This window comes from Mustela nigripes, chromosome X (assembly GCF_022355385.1).
Source record: "Mustela nigripes isolate SB6536 chromosome X, MUSNIG.SB6536, whole genome shotgun sequence".
NCBI lineage: Eukaryota > Metazoa > Chordata > Mammalia > Carnivora > Mustelidae > Mustela > Mustela nigripes.
In genome coordinates, this window is record NC_081575.1 from 119,365,411 (window position 1) to 119,386,846 (window position 21,436).

At 50.3% G+C, this 21,436-nt stretch overlaps 1 protein-coding gene and 1 long non-coding RNA gene across 9 annotated transcripts in view; one reads left to right on the plus strand and one right to left on the minus strand.

The window, feature by feature from the left end:
• Positions 1-21,436, plus strand: part of PNPLA4 (patatin like phospholipase domain containing 4) — a 26,380-nt gene continuing 4,944 nt past the window's right edge. The window contains exons 1-8 of one of the 8 annotated variants that reach the window (XM_059386157.1): positions 1,274-1,357; positions 2,159-2,326; positions 2,683-3,193; positions 3,431-3,611; positions 4,425-4,622; positions 4,963-5,057; positions 5,225-5,360; positions 15,942-16,007. In XM_059386157.1, the coding sequence (XP_059242140.1) occupies positions 4,611-4,622; positions 4,963-5,057; positions 5,225-5,360; positions 15,942-16,007 (309 nt within the window). In that variant the 5' untranslated portion in view covers positions 1,274-1,357; positions 2,159-2,326; positions 2,683-3,193; positions 3,431-3,611; positions 4,425-4,610. Of the gene's footprint in view, positions 60-116; positions 580-1,172; positions 1,358-1,394; positions 1,480-2,158; positions 3,612-4,424; positions 4,623-4,962; positions 5,058-5,224; positions 5,361-15,941; positions 16,058-21,436 lie in introns of those variants that run through there. The other 7 variants (XM_059386152.1, XM_059386156.1, XM_059386154.1 and 4 more) reach the window with 7 other exon arrangements.
• Positions 17,825-21,436, minus strand: part of LOC132007390 (uncharacterized) — a 17,367-nt gene continuing 13,755 nt past the window's right edge. The window contains exon 3 of the long non-coding RNA XR_009401334.1: positions 17,825-18,027. This is a non-coding gene — a long non-coding RNA (uncharacterized LOC132007390). The remainder of the gene's footprint in view (positions 18,028-21,436) is intronic.

The following is a 21,436-nucleotide window of genomic DNA, read 5'->3' on the forward strand; positions in this document are numbered from 1 at the left end:
GGCTCCGCCTTCCGGGTTGGGGGGTGCTTTCAACATGGAGGTGCCTCAGAGATGCATTGGTAGGGCGGAGCGCTGGGCGGGCACGGGGCGGGCTCTGGTCCGCACAGGTCTCTCCCGGAGGTGGGCGGGCCGCAGCCGTTCTGCGGCCCCCGGGTTGGTGCGGCGGCGACCCCCGCCCCCCCCACCAGGTCCCCAGGCCCCCAGAGGGATGCGGGGCCTGCGCGTGCTGCCGCCTGGACGCTGAGCGCCCCCACTCCAGTCCACTCTGCCCAAACGAAACCCAAACCGGGGCTCGGCTACTCCCGAGCCCAACGAACGTCTTAAGGCCCCCGGACTCGAGGCCCGGGCTGAGCGCCCCGGCGTGGGGGAGGGGTGGGGGCGAGGGGGCAGGTGAGCCGCTCTGCGGCTGCGCGATGGCGTGCACCTGTGCCCCTCGGGCCCACGGAGCCTCCGGGAAAACACTTGCATCGTTTAACTGATCACGAGTGGGCGCCTGCCGCGAATAACCTGCCTCGGGGCCTTCCAGTGCCCTTGCCGGCCGTGACCTCTGTCTGTCTCGAGAACCGGGGCATCATTGTTGTGTGTTCCTTTGAGTTTGGGGGTCCTTCACTATCCACACGGGTGCCTGCAACGCGAGCGTGGGGCCAGGGAGGCAGGGGCTTCTGAGATGCGGTGATGCACTCGCCGCGAGCTCGCGTGTTTGCAACTTGCTACTTTGTTTGCAACTCGCTACTGTGTGGCAATCCACCTTCCCAACAGTAGCCGTCCCCCAAGAAGTTCAAAAAACCTCATCAACAACAAAAACACCAGAGGCCTGCCACATGTAACCTAGTGATCGGTTTCTCGCCAGGTGCATCAAATAGCTGATTTGCACAGTCTATGTGATGAGGACATAGGGCACTGCCCTTTTTTAATATTAATACAGCTGTATTGGGCCAAGATGAGAGGGTTTAAAAAAAAAGTTTCCTTGAACATGTTGATATTGAATGAGATTTTCACGGACGGTACTGTGTGGAGCACAGAACATTTGTATTAAAACAAAATCTTGGAAGGATGAGGCATGAGACAACACAGCATGTGCAATAAACTGTACGGGCTGACAGCCTTTTCTGTTTGTTTGTTTTTGTTTGGGGGATTTTTAATTTTTAATTTTAATTTTAATTTTTTTGCAGCTAGAATGAAGCACATCAACTTGTCCTTTGCAGCATGCGGATTCCTGGGCATTTACCACTTGGGGGCAGCATCTGCACTTTGTAGACACGGCCAGAAGCTCCTGAAGGCTGTCAAGGCCTTTGCAGGGGCTTCTGCGGGATCCTTGGTGGCTTCCGTGCTGCTGACCGCACCAGAAAAAATCGAGGTAATGAACTTGTAACCGGGCTGCATTCCTCACCAGCAAACTAACACCCGGACACCGACATGAAGGCTACCCCCACCAAGTGAGCTGCAGAGAAATAATCCTTTGCCTGGCTAACACAAAAGGTTAAGAGTTTTCTTTCAAAAATTAATCATTATGCACCTGTCTCTTGGATTTGGGAAAGATTATTTCTGAAATGAGACAAGGAAATAAAATGCCTCCCCCTTACCCCCCCCCCCCCCCCCCCCCCCCCTGCCCACCTTGGGTGTCTATTTAGTCTTAAGGTCCCAGCTCTCTGTTTCGTTCAAGCAAAGGATATGTCTTCTTTATCTCATCATGAGAACAACCAGCCCTGTTTTCAAGACCCGGAACACAGGGCCGATAATGCTTTGTTCCCTCCCGTTTACAAACAGGTGTCTAAAGGAAAATGTAGACCAAGAATTTCTATTCATCAGAATGATGGAGAGATTTTATTTTTCATTCTCCCGGTTAAAAACCTGTGAATTCTAAGCAGTCTCTCCAGAAGTAATGAAGATTAACCTTCATTAGGTATTCCACTGAATGCCATCTATGTTGTAAAAATGCTTTCTGCTTCTAGACAGCAATCCTGCATTTGCTGACTGGGAGAACTGTCTTCTTCTAGAGGTGCCGAAAATCCTATTCACTCGTGACTTACACACTCTAGTGGCTTTGAACAACAACTCAATAATGAACACGTGTGTGCCCGAGCATAAATTTAAGTCCCATTTAAAATGTCAAAACTACAAAACTTGAAACCTTCAGACTCTTGTTCTCATCACCTAGGATGAGCTGCTTACGTAGGAAACACTGGATTTGAAGCCAGTCCTACAAGAACCCACTTGGGTTTTCTTCCTGTCTCTGCACGTTGCGTTCTGGGAAACCAGAGAACGGATGCGGTGCCGTACAGATCGCACAGAACGAGAACCTGAAAGCAGTGAAGGTAGACGTAAGGTGTGAACACAACCCCCCCACCCCCAAGCTAGCAGGACCATAGGAGCTGGATTTGCAAGCTAGTTCCTTTCCAGAACTCTTGAGGCCAGGGACACCGAAGGGGTTGTGTTCTCCTCAGTGCCATCTTTCCTTGACGTGGGGCAAATCCTCAGCTTTGCACTTGAACAGATTTGGTTTTCAATCTTCAGATTTAGAACTGTATTAAGTGTGATTAACAAGTAACGTGACTCAGAAATACTGCCACGATATAGCCACTTAACTGACAATCTGTGGTGTTCAGACACAGATGGTTCCTTTGGATCTGAGACTTGATATCATATTCAAGCCAGATTACCTGTTCTTGTATCTTTTTTCAGTGAATCCAAGACCCTGCTGTACTGTCTAGCTGTGTGGGTGAGATTGGGTGGGCTCTTGGGTGCGTAAAGGAGCAGGACGTACGGGGTGCTCACACTGGAAGGTATGAAATGATTCTGCGTCTTTACCTGCACGATCCTCATTTCTCCTTTGTCAAAATAAATTTTCAGCCCATTGACTTAAGTTTATTTTATTTCTTTTGTTGTTAGCATCTGAAATACACCATTGCTTTGAGTTTTTTTAGCAAACTGTTTTCTACTTACTCACATCCGTGTTAGCTCAGCTCTTGCGGATGGTTCCTCGAGCTTTGCGGTGTTGTGACAAATACGTGAGTAATTAATCTAGTTCTGAGTTTATGCATGTATAATTAAGAGGAGCACCTGATGCCGGATGTATTTTGGGAGGCAGGCAAATTTAGACGTCCGTATGGAACAGCTCAGTGCTGCCGGCCTTTTGTCAGCCCGTAATCTGCAAGGCGCGGTGTGAGACATACAGCAGAGAGCACAAAGATGAGTAAGTCCGTTGCTTAATCAGGTTCCAGTGCGGTCAGGGGATTGTGTGTGTGTGTGTGTGTGTGTGTGTGAGTAAAATGAATACAAGAAAGCACATTAAGTGTGGCCTGGTAGAAGGAGCACACATCTTGGGGGCAGCGTCCCGACAGCAGCCCTGTGTCCACTCACGACCAGAAACCACCACCTCACAAACACAAATCCGGCTCTTACTCCCCCTCCCCTCCCCTGCCACCCACAGGGCTCTGTTTGGACTTAGGACAGGATCCAGACTTCTTGGGCTGCCTCCGGGGAGCCCCTGCGACTTGGTTCTCCAGTGGCTCACGGACTTTCAGGCCAGTGGCCCTTGCCGGCTCGTGCTCCCAGCTGCCCCTGCCAGTCTTCCTCTTCTGCCCCATCTCCAATCCCGCTCCTCCTCAATGGTAGGTCTTAGCCTAGCTGTCTCCCTGGAGGGAAGCCTTGGCTGACGCCCACTGTGTAGTATCTCTCTTGCTCTTTACACTGAATGACCACAAACTCCGTGGCTTAAAACAACACACAATTATCGTCTTAGATTTCTGGAGGTCATATTCTGGAAGGGTCTCCCTGGGCTAAAACCAAATTCTCAGCCAGGCAGTGCTCGCCCCTGGGGGCTCCGGAGGAGAATCTGTTTCCTTGCCCTTTACGGTTTCTGCGGGCAGCCTGCATGCCTGCGCGCGTGGCCCTTCTTCCGTCTTTAAGCCTGAAGCGCAGCGTCTTCCCGTCTCCGTCTCTGGCTGTGACACTCGAGCCTCTCTCTTTCACTTACAGGGGTCCTTGCGATGACCCCGGACTCGCCTGGATAAGCCAGAATAACCTCCCGTCTCAAAATCTTTCACTCACTTCTGCAACATCCCTTTGGTCCTGTAAGGAAACCGTCACAGGATCCAGAGACTAGAATGTAGCCATCGTTGGGGGAGGGGAGCTTGATTCGGCTTATTGCACTTTCAAGGCCCCCTCGTCGTGTTCTTGGATCTACACACGAGGCAGTCCTCGGTCTCATGGGGGCAGGACCTCTTGGTACTTCATTGTACCCGAGCCCCAGTGCCGAGGGCGCAATACAGGTTGTGTTGTGCGGGAGTTAATAAAGGAAAGAGAGGCCTGGATTCAGACCCCTAACTCTGGATGAGTTTTGATGAGCTGTTGGGAAAGATGTTTAATCTTCCCAGGCCTTGGTCTTCTGACTCGTCAAGTGGGGTATTATATCCACCTCCCAGGGTTACAAGAGCTTCCAGAATCTGCATCAGGGAGTCCCAGCACAGTACGTGTCCACCCTCCTCACCACTCGGAGGCTCCCAATACCCAAGACCGATCATCGTCACGACTCCTCTCTGGGTCACCGCTATCGTCCTTAGTAATCAGAACCGCTGCCATCAGACTGTGTCAGAGGTCACAGAATTGCCATGGGAGAGGGGGTCAGTTGTGCTAAAGACACGTGCTAAATGAGAATCAGAACTGAGCCGTCAAGTATTTCCCAGATGTGGGCAAAGCCCTTCGAGATGGTTTAAAAAGAAAGGGGGGGGGGACTGGATTTGGGAGTCGCATAGCTTGCCGGGGGACTAAGCATAGTGGGGTGAGGACGGGTCGGGTGTGGACTCACGCAGCTGTGAAGGAAAGGGACGCCGAGGGCTGAGTGTTGGGTTTAGAAGATGTGGCCTCCAGGCGCCTTGTGGGATGGCCAGAGAATTCTGGAAAAAGAAGGAATTTTCTCTTTCTCTACAAATCAGAGGTTCACGTATTTGTTTTCTTTCTCAGGAATGTAATGAATTTACCTACGAGTTTGCCGAAGAAACCCGAAGGCAGTCTTTTGGGGCAGTGACACCCGGCTACGATTTCATGGCCCGACTGAGGTACATACATGAATAGAGACCATTTCCCTCAAAGCGCGTGCGGACAGACGGCTGAGGACACTCTGTGTAAACTGCGGCTCGCTCGGGGCAGCGTTCTCCCTTCTAAAATATTTACAAGGCGTTCAATAATTCAAGGTGAGTAACGCAGGCCACTTTTTCTCCTTTAGAAGCGGAATGGAGCGGATTCTCCCTTCCAACGCTCATGAGCTGGCCCACAGCCGCCTGCACGTATCCATCACCAACACCAAAACCAGAGAAAATTACCTGGTGTCCAGCTTTCGCTCCAGGGAGGACCTCATTAAGGTAACACAGCCGCATCTCACGGCTGAGGGATTCAGCAAGGACTTAATTCCTTCCCCCAGGCCATGGGCATCACCGTGTTCTTTAGAAGGAAGGTTTCCTATCACGCCTGCGACACGATGAGGGCTCGATCAATGATGGGGGTGGTGAGTGGCTTAACTGGCGTCCCTCAGAGGCCACCTCGGAGGCCCCGGAGACGTCCCGTACTGGGTCCCTGCTTTCCCCGTGATTGCTGTTCACCCACGAGCCCCTGGGAGGCGGGTCGCCCGTGCGGCCGGGGAGCACAGTGGTACTCAGTGCCTTGCATGACGTCGCTGGGATCTCCCCGTTCCTGGAAGACTTCGTTCCTGTGCGGTCTTACTCAGTCCTGCGCAGGCCGTCTGTACATCAGGGAGGGCAGCTGTGATTCCTGCCCTTTGACTGCTGTCTTCTTTTAAAGAGAGGATACGGGTGGAGAGATTTTACGTGACGGTATGACCAGGGTCATACCGACCGGCTGTGGGAGGCATTCTGGACCCTGGGTCTCTTGATGTCCCCATCTGACGTTCCGTTTCACCTTCCCATTCCGTTTTCATGCTTTTTCTACCCGGACACATTGGAAAGTTGCTCGGTTGCGAATTTATCATCTCTGGGAAATACTTTGGCTACAGGTGCAAATAACACTGTGCTTGCTAAGGTAATACATCAAATATTTGTAAATTGGAAAGAGTGCACTTTTCTTACAAAAGCCGGGCCGTTTTTTCTCTGTTTTCCCTTTGGTGGGAGTCACGGCCGGCTTCACACCATGTGAAGAATGCGTGTTTGGACACAGCGGTGGGCGATGGATTGAGGCTAAGTGGGGAAACTTCTGCCCAAATTACGTGATAAACGCATTGATTTTTACTGTCGAGTCTAACGGTTGGAGTTCCACCGTGTGAATGATGTAATCTGAAATGCTGAACTGACAAGTCAAATCACTTTGTGACTTCATAGATTAGAATACTTTTACTCGGTGTGCTGACTAAGCCACTCTTGCACTTACAAATGAACAGTCTCTCCATCGCAGAAAATAGGCACTTTGCGAATCCGGTATAGACGTGCAAGCTGTAACCCTCCTGACTTACTGTCACCGTTCATGTGCTGTGTCGTTTACTGCCTTACATACTCGGTGTTTATCGCCAGTCTTTCCTCCCATGAGTGTAAGCTCCCAGCGGGCAGCGGTTGCTCTGTTTTGTCCATTGTGACAGCCCCTGTGCCTGACAATGGGAATGGGTAGGTAGATGAATGAGCTGGCATCTGTGACAGTGGCCTCCCTGGGAACAAACGAAGGGGTGCCTGGGTAGCTTGGCGGATAAAGCATCCAACTATTTTTTTTTTAAGATTTATTTTTTTAATCTGAGAGAGACAGCAGAGAGCATGAGCAGAGACAAGGAGAAGCAGGCTCCCCACTGAGCAGGGAGCCCGATGCGGGGCTTGATCCCAGGACCCCGAGACCATGACCTGAGCCAAAGGCAGTCCCTTAACCAACTCAGCCATCCAGGAGCCTGTAGCATCCAACTCTTGATCATGGCTGTGAGTTCAGGCCCCACACTGAGATCCACAATGGAGGTGCAACCTACTTAAAAAAAGAGAAGAAAGAAAAAGAAGGAAGCATCCGGATCCTACATGTTGAGGGATCTTTACAAAATGACTGAGCTGGTCAGTGGCCCGGCTGCGACCACCGACCAGCTGTCCAGCGTTCTGCTCGGTGACATCCCGTGCGGGATCTACTAGCCCACTCTCACTTCCTTTCATATGACAATGTGCTTGGCTGAATCGTGGCCTCCAGAGATGTCCACTCCGTAATCTCTGGCACCTGTGGACATGCCACCTCCCACGGCAAAAAGCATTTTGTAGACATGATCGAGGTAAAGATCCTGAAATGGTGAGATGACCCTGGATTATCTGGGTGGGTCCAAATAAATCCGTAAGTCCTTGGAAATGGAGATCGTTCCTGGATGCCAGGCACGTTTGCAGTTCCCAGCTCTCAGGCTGGTAGAGCACAGAGGAAGTGGGCGCTGTGGGCCGTCCCCTCTGACGGCCAGCAAAACAAAGGGGACTTAAGTGCCCCAGCAGGAAGCACTGTCCCCTACAGCCTCTCGGAGTGAATGCAGGCCTGCAGATACCTAGGTTGTAGCTGCACGAGACAGCTGATCTCGAGACTATGTAGTTAGAGACTTGTGTTTGTTATTTTGAGCCTCTAAGTTTGTAGTAATTTGTTACAGCAGCAATAGCAAACTACTGCAGTAAGTAAACATGATTTTTTTTTTCAATTTCCTTTGTTTTGGATAATAACTATTCAGAGAATTGGTGTAATTACTTGAGTTCACTGAACGGAAGAGAAACGGTTGACACAAATGTGTAATATCTTGTAAGGAGAATAATTGAATAATTAACAGTTATCCTAGGTTATACAAGAAGCATTTTAAACATTGAGCAGAATGCGCTAACCTTTTTCAGAACTAGAAATTGGAAGGATGGACGGATCCTTGACGGCAGGCAGTGGCTAGGACATGTCGGAGACCCGTCCCAGGAATACGAAGAAGCAGTTAGTTCCACAGTAAGACCGGGTGGGGACTGAGAGGAGAAGGCATAGAGAGGAAAGAGAGCAGACTCCCTCGTGGCGGGGACATCGTGAGCTTCTGTGCTCTGAGCAGCGAGGAGGCCAGGGGCGGATGGCTAGTGAGGAGCCACGCGGCAGGCTGGCCGTGCTGACCGCCTCGGGCAGTGGGGAGGGTCCGGAGCAAGCCGCCTGCCGGCCCTTCCGCTCCCTCCCTCCGGGGGAGACGGGAGGCCCCGGAGCCAAGCGGGGAAGCAGCACCACGGTGCGCACTTGGGTCTCTTGGCAGCTTTGCACACCTGGCCCTCCGCACACAGCCTTGGGTGTCCTTCCCAGTGTTCGGAGATTCTGGAGGTGAGAGAGACAAACGCTGACAGAGGCCGAGAGACGGAGACGAAAACCAGAGGGTAGAGGACGTCAGGTGTCCGTTGGCCGCTGGTGAAGGAGCCGGGAGTACTGAGTACTACGGATTCCAACCAGCAAGTTGCATTTTATTCCCGTTTTATCATTAACTTGTTTATTCCTTTTCTAACTAGTGTTTTTATTTTTTTCTTAACGCTGGGCTCTTCATTACCCACCAGGTGACGGCCACCTTTAATTCCAAACGGGCTGTCTCTATATGTTAAAGCGTGTGTGCACATGTATATATGTGTACGTGTGTCCAGTCCTTTGTGTGTGCACGTCTGCGCGTGGGTGGTCTTCTGCACTACTGCGTGTTTTATGTGCGTCTCTCAGTACCGCATCTAGGTCTGTCACTTCCTGACGGTGCCCTCCAGCGCGAATGATGTTCAAGCCGCAGTTTTCCCAGCTGTGAGATGGATGCAATAACCCAACCTGTGTTACCAGGGAGAACAATGAATAAAGCAAGCAGAAGCGCGTTTCTGGCTGTTGGTCACAGCCCGTATTCAGCAAGTAGTAAACAGGTCAGGTGCTAAGCCACACGCGTGACTGGTCGGCATGCCGGTGTGAGCCGGTCATTAGATGTCAAGTGTGCCAGCCGGCTCTCTGCGGAGCGGGAGTCAGTCTTTCCTGCCCAAGTGGTCCTCCTGCCCCTACCTTATCCTCTGTGCTCATGACTAGTGGGCTGACCTACCTGTACAGTATCTCGGGAAATGGATCATTACCTGGTTTTACCACCTTTTGGCATAGGATTTTGCATCCCTTGACCACTGGCTTCCTTTTATAAATGTGCTCTTGTGTGAAGACTCCCACTGAAATTGTATCAACTTCGCTTATTTTTGCATAAAAGGTCAGTCTTTCCTCTGATATCTGCAATGATCGCTGAATATTCTCTTAGAACTTGTGTTGACCAATTATGTGGTCCAAAGATCTTTCTGCCTTGGGAGGACATGGTGAGAAGCAGGCTGTCTGCAGGCATGGAATATGCTGGCACCGTGACCTTGGACGTCCTAGCGTCTAGCAACATGAAGAATCAGTCCCTGTTGTTTGGAAGCCACGCGTCTGTGTTTTGCAGCAGCATCCCAGAGGGACTAAGAAAAGCGGCACTGAGACGTGGGGGCGCTGTGAAGCGGGTAGCGGACAGAGGCTGGGAGAGGCGCGTGCTGGAAAGAGCCCACGACACCGTGAGGGGACCTTGAGAGGCACGTGTGCAGAGGACTTGCACAAGAGAGACGTGAGCTGCAGAGACAGCCTCGTCTTCTCAGGGACTCCCGAAGGGCCCATGAGCGGAATGGCGGTAGGACTGGGGGTCATGAGGTCTCCGACAGAAACACGGACGTGGTCCTGGACACTGGACTAAAGGCCCTCCCTCCTGTGGGGGATCCGTGAAGGCTTCCAGTGTTTTCTGGAAGATGGAATCTGCGAGAGATAAGAATGGGTATTTGACGAGGCTGCAGTCTAAGCAGAGTGTTGAAGATGCTGCCTGGCGTCTCTTGCCTGCTTGTGTGAAATGCAAGAAGCGAGAAAGGCCTTCGAGGTGGAATCTCTTATCAAAAGCAAGGTCGAGCTGAAAGACTTGGCCCGTTCTCAGCCTGTCCTTCCCGAACAGGGACTACGTCTTCAGAACGGAGCTGGAAGGGGCGGCCCACGGCCACGTGATGAGGAGGCGGCCGGCCACCCAGCGAGAAGCCACAGCGACTGTCCACGACGATGGAAGTATGACCCATGAGCCACTGCAGACGTCCTCAGGGCTGCCCCTCTCCGGAGAAGCCCAGAGTACAAGGACGACTAGAGACACACGCTCTCCACTCACCGGACAACCCTCCTCCGCTCGGAGCCATGGGCGTGGAGACCCCAGACACGAGGAAAGCTCTGGGGAGCTTCTGGCAGGACACTCAGAGGTGGGGCACCTCCCCCGCCCAGCAGAGCATCCGGGGCAGGACCCGCCGCCATGGGCCTGGAGGCCGCACGGCACACCAAGGACGATTATCGTCCAGACTGAAGGTCGAAGGGCGTTTAACCCCTTGCACTTCGGACCTGCTCTGAACGTGTCCCCTCCTTCTGCTTCCCTAGTTCTCCCTTTTGGAAGGGGAATGTCTATCCTGTGCCTCCTCACCGCTGAGTTTAGAAGCACAGAACACCGGGATCTCACAGGCTCACAGCGGGAGAGCAGATTGCCTCCGCATGGAGGGTACCTCGGGGCTCGCCGGGGTTGACTGAGATGACATTTCAGGGAGACTTGGAACTTTAAACTTTGAGTTGCTGCTAGAACAAATGAAGACCTTTTGGGGGCTGTTGGGAGGGATCGAATGGATTTTGCACAAAAGGAGGACATGAATTCGGGGGAGCCAGGAGTGGAATGCTATGTTTTGAATGTTTCTATCACCAAAGTGTGGGTTGAACCTAACCCCCACGAGATGGTATTAGCAGGTCGGGCCTTTGGGAGATGACGAGATTACGAGGACAGAACGCTCATGAACGGGAAGAGCATCCTTACCTTATAAAGAGATCCCAGAGAGCATTCTTGCCCCTTCGGTCACAAGAGGACACAGTGAAGAAGATGGGAAGTGGGCTCTCACCAGACACCAGACCTGCTGAGGCTGGGTTCTTGGGCTCTACCGTCCCCAGAACTGTGGTGTTGTTTGTAAGTCCCGCAGTTTATAGTATTTTGTTAGAGCAGCCTGGATAAGACTGAGACCGTCAGGGCTGGTAGCGGTGGTGTTTCCGCCCCATTCTCTCCCACTGCAAGGCAGGCATGTGGTCTTCACATATTATTTTGTCCAGAATTTACTTCTGTCAAGTCCGCCCCTGCTCCCCTGTTGTGACTGAGCCAAGAAAGGGAGAATCATGTGATCTGGCTACCACACAAGGAGGAGATGAACCCCCCACCCCGGAGAATCCCTTTATACAGTTAGACCAGAGCCCCAAGAGGCCCCCCTCCTGCAAAGGCCTCACTTTTTGTTCTCCTCAACCAGAGAGACTCATTTTGGTTGCTGCACTTTTTTCGGGGGAGGGGAGTGAGTTGAGGGGCGGATGAAAATAGTGTTCCCTTGGAGGATGAAGTCCGCTGATCATTTATGGCTGTGGGTCGGTTGTTTTCGACAGATGAGTACCAAATCGAGGCCCCATTTTGCAGAGGCAATGGTGCTTTGGTGATGGAAGAGCTTAGCCCTTGTGTTGCGTGGAGTGTGATTGGATCATTGGTACAACATCTTCGTTCCTTGGTCTCTTGGGGATCGTTGCCAGAACTTCTCTATCCCTTGGTCTCTTGGGGATCATTGGCAGAACTTCTCTGTCCCTTGGTCTCTTGGGGATCATTGCCAGAACTTCTCCATCCCTTGGTCTCTTGGGGATCATTGCCAGAACTTCTCTATCCCTTGGTCTCTTGGGGATCATTGCCAGAACTTCTCCATCCCTTGGTCTTTTGGGGATCATTGCCAGAACTTCTCCATCCCTTGGTCTCTTGGGGATCATTGCCAGAACTTCTCCATCCCTTGGTCTCTTGGGGATCATTGCCAGAACTTCTCCATCCCTTGGTCTCTTGGGGATCGTTGGCACAACTTCTCCGTCCCTTGGTTTCTTTGTAAGTTGGAATCCACGCTGTGCCATCTATCCCACAGTCTGAGGCGGAGATCACGTCCATGGAAGTGCTTCCTCAGGTCCTTTGAGTACCTACCAACTCAGGGACCCTGGCTCTTCTGACTCTTTTCCTGTGTGCCATGGGTCTGTGTCAAGTCCTTTCCTTGCGAGCCCCTTTACACATGGTCGCCTGATGTCTGCGCTATTTGTCTTCGCAAGGAAAGATGCGATCAGGAAATCCAAGCACATTTTAATATTAGCCTTCAGCCAAGTGTGATTAGGGAGGTAAATCCTTTGTTTATAAGAAACTCGTAAGTCACTTGCACAGCTGAGCAGAAATTATGTTGAAATTATCCGTGCCGTGGAGCGCTGGTGCCGGCCACTTGTCTGAATTAGGATCAGTCACTGAGTTCTTCAGGTTTCAAGCTGATGGACATGAGTGGTCTGAGCTGGTCTTTTCACCCAAGTGAAAGCTCCCTGATCTGTATTCCCAGAAAGGCTTTTCCCCCGTGTCCCCCTTAAGAAGAACAACTCTGTCTCCGTTGCTAGGATGTTCTAGATTTCTGCGCACATAGCGAGAATGCTCTGATAGCAAGATCTTCTCCCATGGAGCCTTCTGAAGGTGAAGTAAGGCCTGAATTTAAGATGGTCCTTTTCTTGAGAAGACCGGGGAAGATAAATTTGAATCCGTCTTTGCATTTCAACTACGCCAGCAGGTTCTGAATAAACAGCCAGATCCTCATTAAACTCCGCCGCAAACTTCAGGCATAAACGGAACTTGTGGGGAATTTATTCTCCAAGGAAGCCAGGCCACATAATTTTCTAAACACCCCTTTTCTATAAAATGTGAAATGAAAAGAGCTCGTCAGAACGTGGATTGCATATGCACTTGGCAACGTTGACACAGTTGCCGCAGGAAGTGACTGACTTATCTTCATCATTTGTATTTAGTAAGAAGGAGACAAAGCAAATCCACGCATCGCTTAAGGCGCGGGGCCCTGGGACGGGCCGTGAATGGCCAGACTCCAGTTTCTGCCTCAGGGTTGTTAGCTACGGCACCCCTGATATTGGGGTCCTCTGCTTCTCTGTGGTGGGTGTCCTGTGCACAACAGCATGTGTAGAAGGATCTATGGGCTCTCCCCACTGGACGCCAGTAGTACCTACCACCCTCCCAACACACACACACACACACACACACACACACACACACACGTGACATACAGTACTGTCTCCAGACATCGCTAAATGAAGACACTCCCTCCCTTTGCTAAGAACCTCTGCTCTCCAGGGCCTGAGACTGAGAAAACTCTCCCTGGAAAAACGACGCGGTAAGACACAGCAGAAGGACGCGTGTGCGCCTCCCGCCTAAGAATATGAGCGCTTGTCTCTTTCCTTAGCAAATCCTCTTTGCTTGCCATAAAATGGCCAGAAGCGGACCGCACAGGAATAAGAAAAGCCACTTTGTTCTTAACTGTGGAAGCTAATTTTCCCACCAAACATAGTTTGACCCACGAACCAGCAGCGTATGTCAAGGCAAGTGATGGATGGCAGAGTAAATACATTGATTTAGAGGAGCGGCAGGCATCTTCCCATTGGGTGAGCTCTCCCTATCAGCGAGGACGGGAACTGTTCTTATCTGTAGGAAAGTAATTGAATAGTATTTTTCAACCAAATGCCGCAAAAGTGTTCCAAGCATTAACTTCTGAACTTTGCATTATACTCTGACACGGGGTGGGGGAGGAAATACACATAATTCTGATTCTAATGGTAGTGATTTTTTGTTTTTTGGTTTTTTGCAGGGCAGATATAATTATGCAGCATAATGAAATAAATCACTATGCTTACAGAGCGCCTTCGGTTCTTTAAAGAGCGTTAAGTAGTGCCATTTCCCAGTACGCGTGCGATCCACAAACTGTGTCCGTTATTGCCACAGTGCGATGGGGCGTTTTGCCAAATAACGTCATTAAGTGGCCACAGTGTGCCCACAAAACATACCGAGAGTCTGTAATTGTTTTTTGAAAGGAGTAGCCGATAGCTGGCAGAGCCAGATTTAGTCAGGGCGAACGCAGGGCCCGCACGCTGAATGGCCTTTCTCTGAAAAGCACCCAACTGCTGATGCTTTGGAACTCAGGAGGTTGGCCTCTGTCCTGTCGTCCCCCGCGGGCTTGGGAGGCACTGTCCCGCCAAGGCAGAGCGCGCGCCCCCTCCTGCTTTGCTGCTTTGCACGCTGGGCCACTCGTGCCGAGAGGAATGCCTCACGACGGGCCTGTCGACACTCACTCTTCTCTGCAGACCGGGCACCCATCTCACGCGAGGTTGCCCTGGTGCTTTGGTTTGATGCCCTGCGTTCCACATCCCGCAGTCCTTGATACCTGGCTCTTCTTTCTGCACTAACTAGGTAGCTCTTCCGGCACCCAGCAGCAGCCTGGGACCACGGAGGTGCGTGACCCGTGTCATTCCCTCCCCCCATTCCCGCTGGAGTCCTTCCGTTGTGCTAGGGTACCAGTGAATTTGCGACCACACAAATCTGACGCCCTACATGCTTCTGGGCCCCCTGGCAGGAGCCCGGTGCTGTGAGGCCCTCTCTGTCTGTCCTCGACGTGCCCCCAACCACACGGGAGAAGCCTCACTTCTCCTGCGGGTCAGACTGGCGGGGAAGCACCAGAGGGGGAGGGGAGATGACAACGGCCATCTGTCGAGGATCAACCCTGGGAAGGGCTGACTGACGGTGCAGGAGACACACAGCCTTTCCCTTCGGCAGCTTTGGGCGGCGAGGAGCCAGCAGGAGCCGTTGCATAGCTAGGGAATCCTGGGCCAGCTTGCAGGACAGGATGGAGGCCCGAGTGGGCTTCAGCTGTGGCAGGCTACAACCCAGAGGACATTTCCCATAGAAAGCGCATGTTGCGGGCAACCAGATCTTTTGTTTACTCACAGTTCAGAATAAATTGACCTTTGGGAGTTAACCTCAGAAAACATACCTACAATACCGTTTCTTTGGAGGAAATGGCCTCTGAGTTCTCAACAATTCTACATACTTGATTTACACATCAGTTTTGGGGCCATAACCCATTTCTGAATACTATATGCCCCGCCCCCAAATCTCAGGAAATCCTTCACAGTGAACAGCCATACCATCGTCGCTTACTAACTGGAAGATTATAGCTTAAATGTTCAGTGTCTTCTGTCTACCAAACAGAACAGTAGAGATCTGGAAACTATACTGGAAAATAAAACACGTACATGTCAAAGGTTCCCAATGCCCAGCTTCTTCCGTTGGAAGAAATGGTAATATTTTCAAGGGCAACCTTTTTTGACTTTCCCAAAGGAAGATAAAAGATAATTGGGTCCGTACCTGCCACTGCCTCATTACGTCTCCGGACCGTGTTGTTAGCCCACGAAATGTCTCGCTCCCCTTAACAACATCCTGTGACAAATTAGAACACCCCCACGCCGCAGGCTGGTCTCTGCTGTGAAAACCAGAGCGGTCCGCTCCTCGGAAAAATACGAGTGCCCCTGACTTTCTTGGTTTTTTTTTTTTTTTTTTTTTTTTTAAGTAAACTCTGCTACTAGTGTGGGCCCCAAACTCATGAGCCCAAGACAAAGACTCAGGCTGTACGGACTGAGCCAGCCGGGACCACACGGGTGCAATGTTAGAATGATTTTTAGTCTGAGCTCACGCGCTGTGACTAGCTCATGAGGACTTACTCAAGAACGGAGCCTTACCCGGAGTTTACTGTGGGAGGGACTCCATTGTCTGTAATTCAAATCCCGATCTTCCTCGCGTGAAGCCCGCGGAGCCGCAGAACATTGAACTGTCCGTGTCCCTCCAAGGTCGTCTCCGATACGGAACGTGCCGTCTTCCAGTTCAGTGTCCTGTGTGCCCTGGAGATACACGGAACTCACGTCATGTCTTCCCAGATGATGTTCTGTTTTTTTAAAATTCCACATTTTAGAGTCAATCTATCAAATCTGTTGGATGCATGCGAATGCCAACATTTATGAGGTGTTTCTTTATTTTGTTCACGTAGGTGCTGTTGGCCAGTAGCTTCGTGCCCATTTACGCGGGACTGAAACCGGTGGAGTACAGAGGACAGGTGACGGTCGCTCGTAACCGGTGAATTACCCGTGACTCCTGCAGTCCCAGGTTTCCTTCAGGGGATCTGATGTTATCATGATTCTGGTAGTTCCAGATCAGCTTATATGATTTTTTTTCATAATACTTTTGTTTGCAACAGGAAAAAAAAAATCAAGTACAGGGGCCTTGGGACCTTACAGTCGGGATGTCGAGATTCAGAATGATCAGGGAGCTTCTCTTTTCATTTGATTAAAAGCTTCATTCCTTGTTCTAAAAAAAGACTGAAAGACTTTAAAAAAAAAAATTAAGTCCCATTCAGCGCTCCTTCTGTTAGCAGAACTGCGCTGTCAGGAAGAAGCATCAGGGTCCCCCATATCCTACCCACCTGACCAAAGCTGGAGCCCTGTCCCCTCGGTCCGCCACACAGGAGCCCCACACTGGGGAGCAACCCCCTCCCCTGCCAGGCCTGTCACTTACCCAGGCCCTTGTCAGACGGTCTGCGCTGCATAGGGCTGCCCTTGACGGCTGTAGCGGGTCTGGGGAGGGGAGGCGACGAGAGGTGAGCACCCACGGGCTCACCCCCTGCAATCTGCTCCTGGTCAGCACTATGGGGAGGGGGTTTCTTTTCATTGTTTAGAAAGATTTCAGTTATTTATTTGAGAGAGAAGGACAGAAGGAGAGAGAGAGAGAGAGAGAGAGAGAGAGAGCGCATGAACAGGAGTCGGGGGGACGGGCAGAGGGAGAAGCAAAGTCCCTGCAGAGCAGGGGCTAGATGTGATGCGGGGCTCCTCCCCAGGTCCCTGGGATCATGACCCAAGCCCAAGGCAGCCACGCGCCCGACTGAGCCCCCAGGCACCTCAAGGGAAGGTATTTTAGCAGCTCCTTTACGGTCCTACCTGCCCCGCTCCTGCACAGGGACCCACTCCTATAATCAGACATGCTATCATGGAACACGGCCAGAGATACAATTTTTTTTTTAATATTTATTTATTTATTTGACAGAGAGAGAGAGAGAGAGAGATCACAAGTAGCCAGAGAGGCAGGCAGAGAGAGAGGAAGGGAAGCAGGCTCCCCTTGAGCAGAGAGCCCGATGTGGGACTCGATCCCAGGACCCCGAGATCATGATCTGAGCCGAAGGCAGCGGCTTAACCCACTGAGCCACCCAGGTGCCCCCAGAGATACAATTTTCTAATGAAATACACTAGCTCCTTACAATGAAATACACTAACTACAGGTGCCAGAGATACATGTTTGTAATCAAACACAGTATCATTTTAACACTTATAAGGGTTAAGTGTTTATGGTCACATACACCATCTCTTTGACACATACCAGAAATAATTTATAATTATATTATAATTGATAATTATTTTATAATTATTTTATAATCAAATGCACTATCAACTTAGCACATAACAGAGATCTGTATTTCTAATCAAATACAGCATCCATTTAACACATACCAAAGATACATATTGTAGAGTTAAATACAGTATCTTTCCTAAGATTTTATTTATTTTTGAGAAAGAGAGAGCCTGCATGAGCAAGGGAAGAAAGAGGAGGAAGCCGACTCCACACTGAGCAGAGAGCCCAATGCGGGGCTGCATCCCAGGACCCTGAGATCATGACCTGAGCCGAAGGCAGACGCTTAACCCACTGAGACCCCAGGGTGCCCTCAAATACAGTTACCGATTTAACACCCAAGATCAGGCACATACTTGTGGGAGAATAAAGGCCACGCGTTTTATTGATTCATGATGTATGTAATATGTACTTAGTGTCTAGTGGGTACGTGAAAAACGCTTGCTATCCGTCATTCATTCATTCGTCCGTTCACGCACTCACTCTGAGGGCCCAGCACGGTCGCCGCACAGAAGGAAGCACGTGTACGGATCTCTCACCTGGCGTGACTGGGAACCTGTGTGGGTTCTGATCTCGCGAGTCCTCGTGGTTTTCTTTCTTGGAGCTCTCCTGGGCTTTCCAGTCCTTTGCTCCCTGCTCAATGGTGGGCCCCAGTTGCTCTGCCCCAGGACGGCTGTCTAAAGGGACGGGGAAGGAGAGCGAGGGACAGAGACATTAAGTAACTGGGAAGGCCATGGAGGTACTAAGAGGCAGAGGCTAAGTGTGACCGTTACTGTGACTCGAACTCTGTTGATTAGCAGTATGCATACGGTACGTACAGAAGGCTCAAGCCCTCCCTGTGACTGGTTAGAAACAAAAGATACATTTTTTTAAGAGCAACATAAAATGATTTAAACTTCAGCGCATGAAAGCAGGGAGATCCAGTTCCCAAGGAGCGTGGGCTACGTTGTCATCTAAAATTTTGTTAGGAAGGTATTGGACGTTACATAATTAGTTGACTTAAAGTAAGTTAGCCTTTTCTTTCTTGCTATAAGAGTAAAAATTCATATTTACTTTTAGCTGTAAATTTTGAACACAGATACCATCAAAATCAACTCTATCTTAGGAACGTTAATTTTATAATGATCTGAAATGTCATCGTTTTACTTCAGAGCTTCAATTTATAATAACCATGGTAAGGTGTTTTCCAGATTATGCATTATGAAAGGGGGGTGCGGGAGTCCAATCAGGAGAGCTGCCAGTGTGATCAAGGACTCAGAGGTGGTGACTGGGCAGGGCGGATGTCCATACAGCACGTGACGATAACCAGGTGGGAACTTCAGAGAGGGCGGATGGACTCGAGCGGACCGCACAGCCGAGTCCCAGACATTGTCCCTGAGACCATGCTCAACACTTGCCCGTTGAAGTATTGGTAAGAGTATCACGAAGCAGGGGCAGGTGGGAGAGGCTTCTATTTTTCTGCACCATCAACTTTTCTTTCCTTCCTTACAACGGAGTCACAGCTCTTGGCTGGACCTGGAGGACTGTGCTTAAAAGGCCACATTTCCTGGCTTCCCTTATCACCAGCTGTGGCTATACATCTAAGTGCAGGCCAGACAGATAAGCTGAATTACAGAGGGACCTAACTCGGTTTACTTCCTGCTGCCTGGAACCTTGATGCAATGACTGGAACCACTGCAGCTGTTGTGGATCATGAGGTCGGAGAAATCACCGCCTGGAGATGGCCACAGAGTGAGCTAGAAAGGCCCTAAATGATTTGGGGAGGCCACCTGTAGCACACCACCGTGCATTTTCTCTTTCCCAGAAAAGGAAGTAAAACTTGTGCTGTGACTGGTTGTTGTCAGCGGCAACAGAAAGGATTACTCCCTGGTATCTAAAGATGAGGATATGCAGATGCAGAGATGTTTGGTTACTTCCCCGAGGCCACCTAGCTACTAAGGGGGCAGCCTTCCCAGGAGGATCCCCAACCACTGTGTCTCTGCCGTCCGTGCCTCTTGCCCCAGTTGGCGTAGTGTGCCCCTCCATCTCCCTCGGCTTATCTCCCTCCATCTTCCTGCGTCTTCGGTTTGTGAGCTGACGACGAGCAGTGGTTAAAAGGGTCAGCTGTTCTCAGCTGCGTTTCCCCTTACGTGACTGAGCACTTGGACATGGCTGTGGAAGCCCAGCCGCAGCTCTGCAGCAGGGGATGCGGCCTCCAGGCCGGGAAAAGGATGGAGACCAGTGCTGAGGCCCTTGACCTTGGGCAGGAGGACAAGGTCTTCCTGATGACCTGCATCTGTGCATAGTAGACACATGATAACTACTTAATTTTGATGCCTTCTGACAGCGTTCGGTTTTCCTTGGTGGTTTACTGATGTCCACCAAGAGGAAAGGGCATGTAGCCAAGGACAGACAGTGCCCTCAGAGATCTCGTCCATTGACGCAGACCCCAAACAACAGGGCAGCCTCGCTCTGTGCTCATCTTGGACTCTCCATCAGCCTGACAGCCTCCCACAGTGTTAGAGGGTTTCTAGGCCAAGTTATTTTCCAGAACTGTTCCATTTTCAAGGAAATGGGATGTGTGCTTTAAACACAGTGTCCTGCTGTGGGTGTGAGCTCTTCCTAGGATTTAAATTACAGAAAAACTTCCATCAGGCTGATCTCTCGAGTTCCAGGTTTTAAAGTTTTTGTGGAACTCGGGTCTTGAATGGGGTGTTTGCTGAGGTGGTTTCTCGGAAGCAAGGGAGGTTGTGCCCACAGTGAGGGCAGAGGGAACGGACGACTTCACTGGGGCCGTCGTCGAGGCTTGGGACACAGAGCAGTGCCCGTGTGGCAGAGACCAAGAAGGCCACATGCAGACTCTGCTCCTGCCGGCCCCAAGCAACGCACAGACCTCCTTGTTCTACATCTGGGAGAAATGACGTATTGAACATCGTGGATTTCATTAATATATATTTGTGGACTGAATGTTGATATTTTAAAAATCAATTATTAATCACTTAAAAGTGTCATACTTTTGTTAACACTGAGGATTCGCTTGACTAACAGTCTATTTCCTTCCGAACCTGTCCACCAGCTGTTTGAAGTGGAATGACCTCTATTTCCTTTAACCTAATTTTTTAAAAAAATAACTCCTCATAGGAACGCCTGGGTGGCTCAGTCGGTTAAGCATCTGTCTTTGGCTCAGGCCATGATCCCAGCATCCTGGGATGGAGCCCCAGTTCAGGGTCCCTACTCCGCAGGGAGTCTGATTCTCGCTCTGCTTGCCCCTCTCCCAGTTTGAGAGCGCTCTCGCTCTCTCTCTAAAATAAATAAACAAAATCGTAAAAAACAACAACAAAAAAGTTCTTGTAGCTTTTCCTGGCTTCATCTTTCAAGAGCATTTGCAAAACCTTATTTATGGTAGGGAGTCATTTACAGCTGAATACACGGAGAATGCACACACACTGAAGGTCAGACTTGTGTTTTTTACTAATGACGTTTCTATCGTTACGTATGGCCTCCGGACATGCATGCTGTCAGGCCACGTCTTCACAGGTTCTTGCCATCAGTTTGGAACACAAATGAGCATTTTCAAGAGGAGCTCTGGACTAGCAAGTTGTTTTGTTTCTAAGAGATGGCACTGTGACTGGCAAGTGACTAAAATGTCAGAATAACAGAATAAGAGCATCCCTAGAGCTGACAGATGCACATCTCAAGAAAAGCTTCAGAATTCTGGGGGGTCTTGTTGTTTATTCGTTGTCTGAAATAGAATTCAGGGAATATTTTGACTTATATGAAGAAAATTTAACATTGACTTCTTCTGGTCTATTGAGCATTTTTCATGGGCTACGGATTATTAACTCTTTCATTATTGACATTTGTGGGAAGGAGAGCTGTGGCATAGTCTACGTCACTGTGTATTTGTATAAAATCGTTACTACAGACCTTAGGCTTCTATTTCTTTATGATTAGACATTTCCCACGGGTAGGTGGCTCAGTCCCCTCAAAGGCTTGGTCACCAGCCACCAGGCAGGATGGAAATCTGCGCATCGATTCTCACTTCATCGGAAAGAGAAGACCTTATTTTTTCAGCAACATTCTGAAATTTTTTGCATGGTCCTTTTG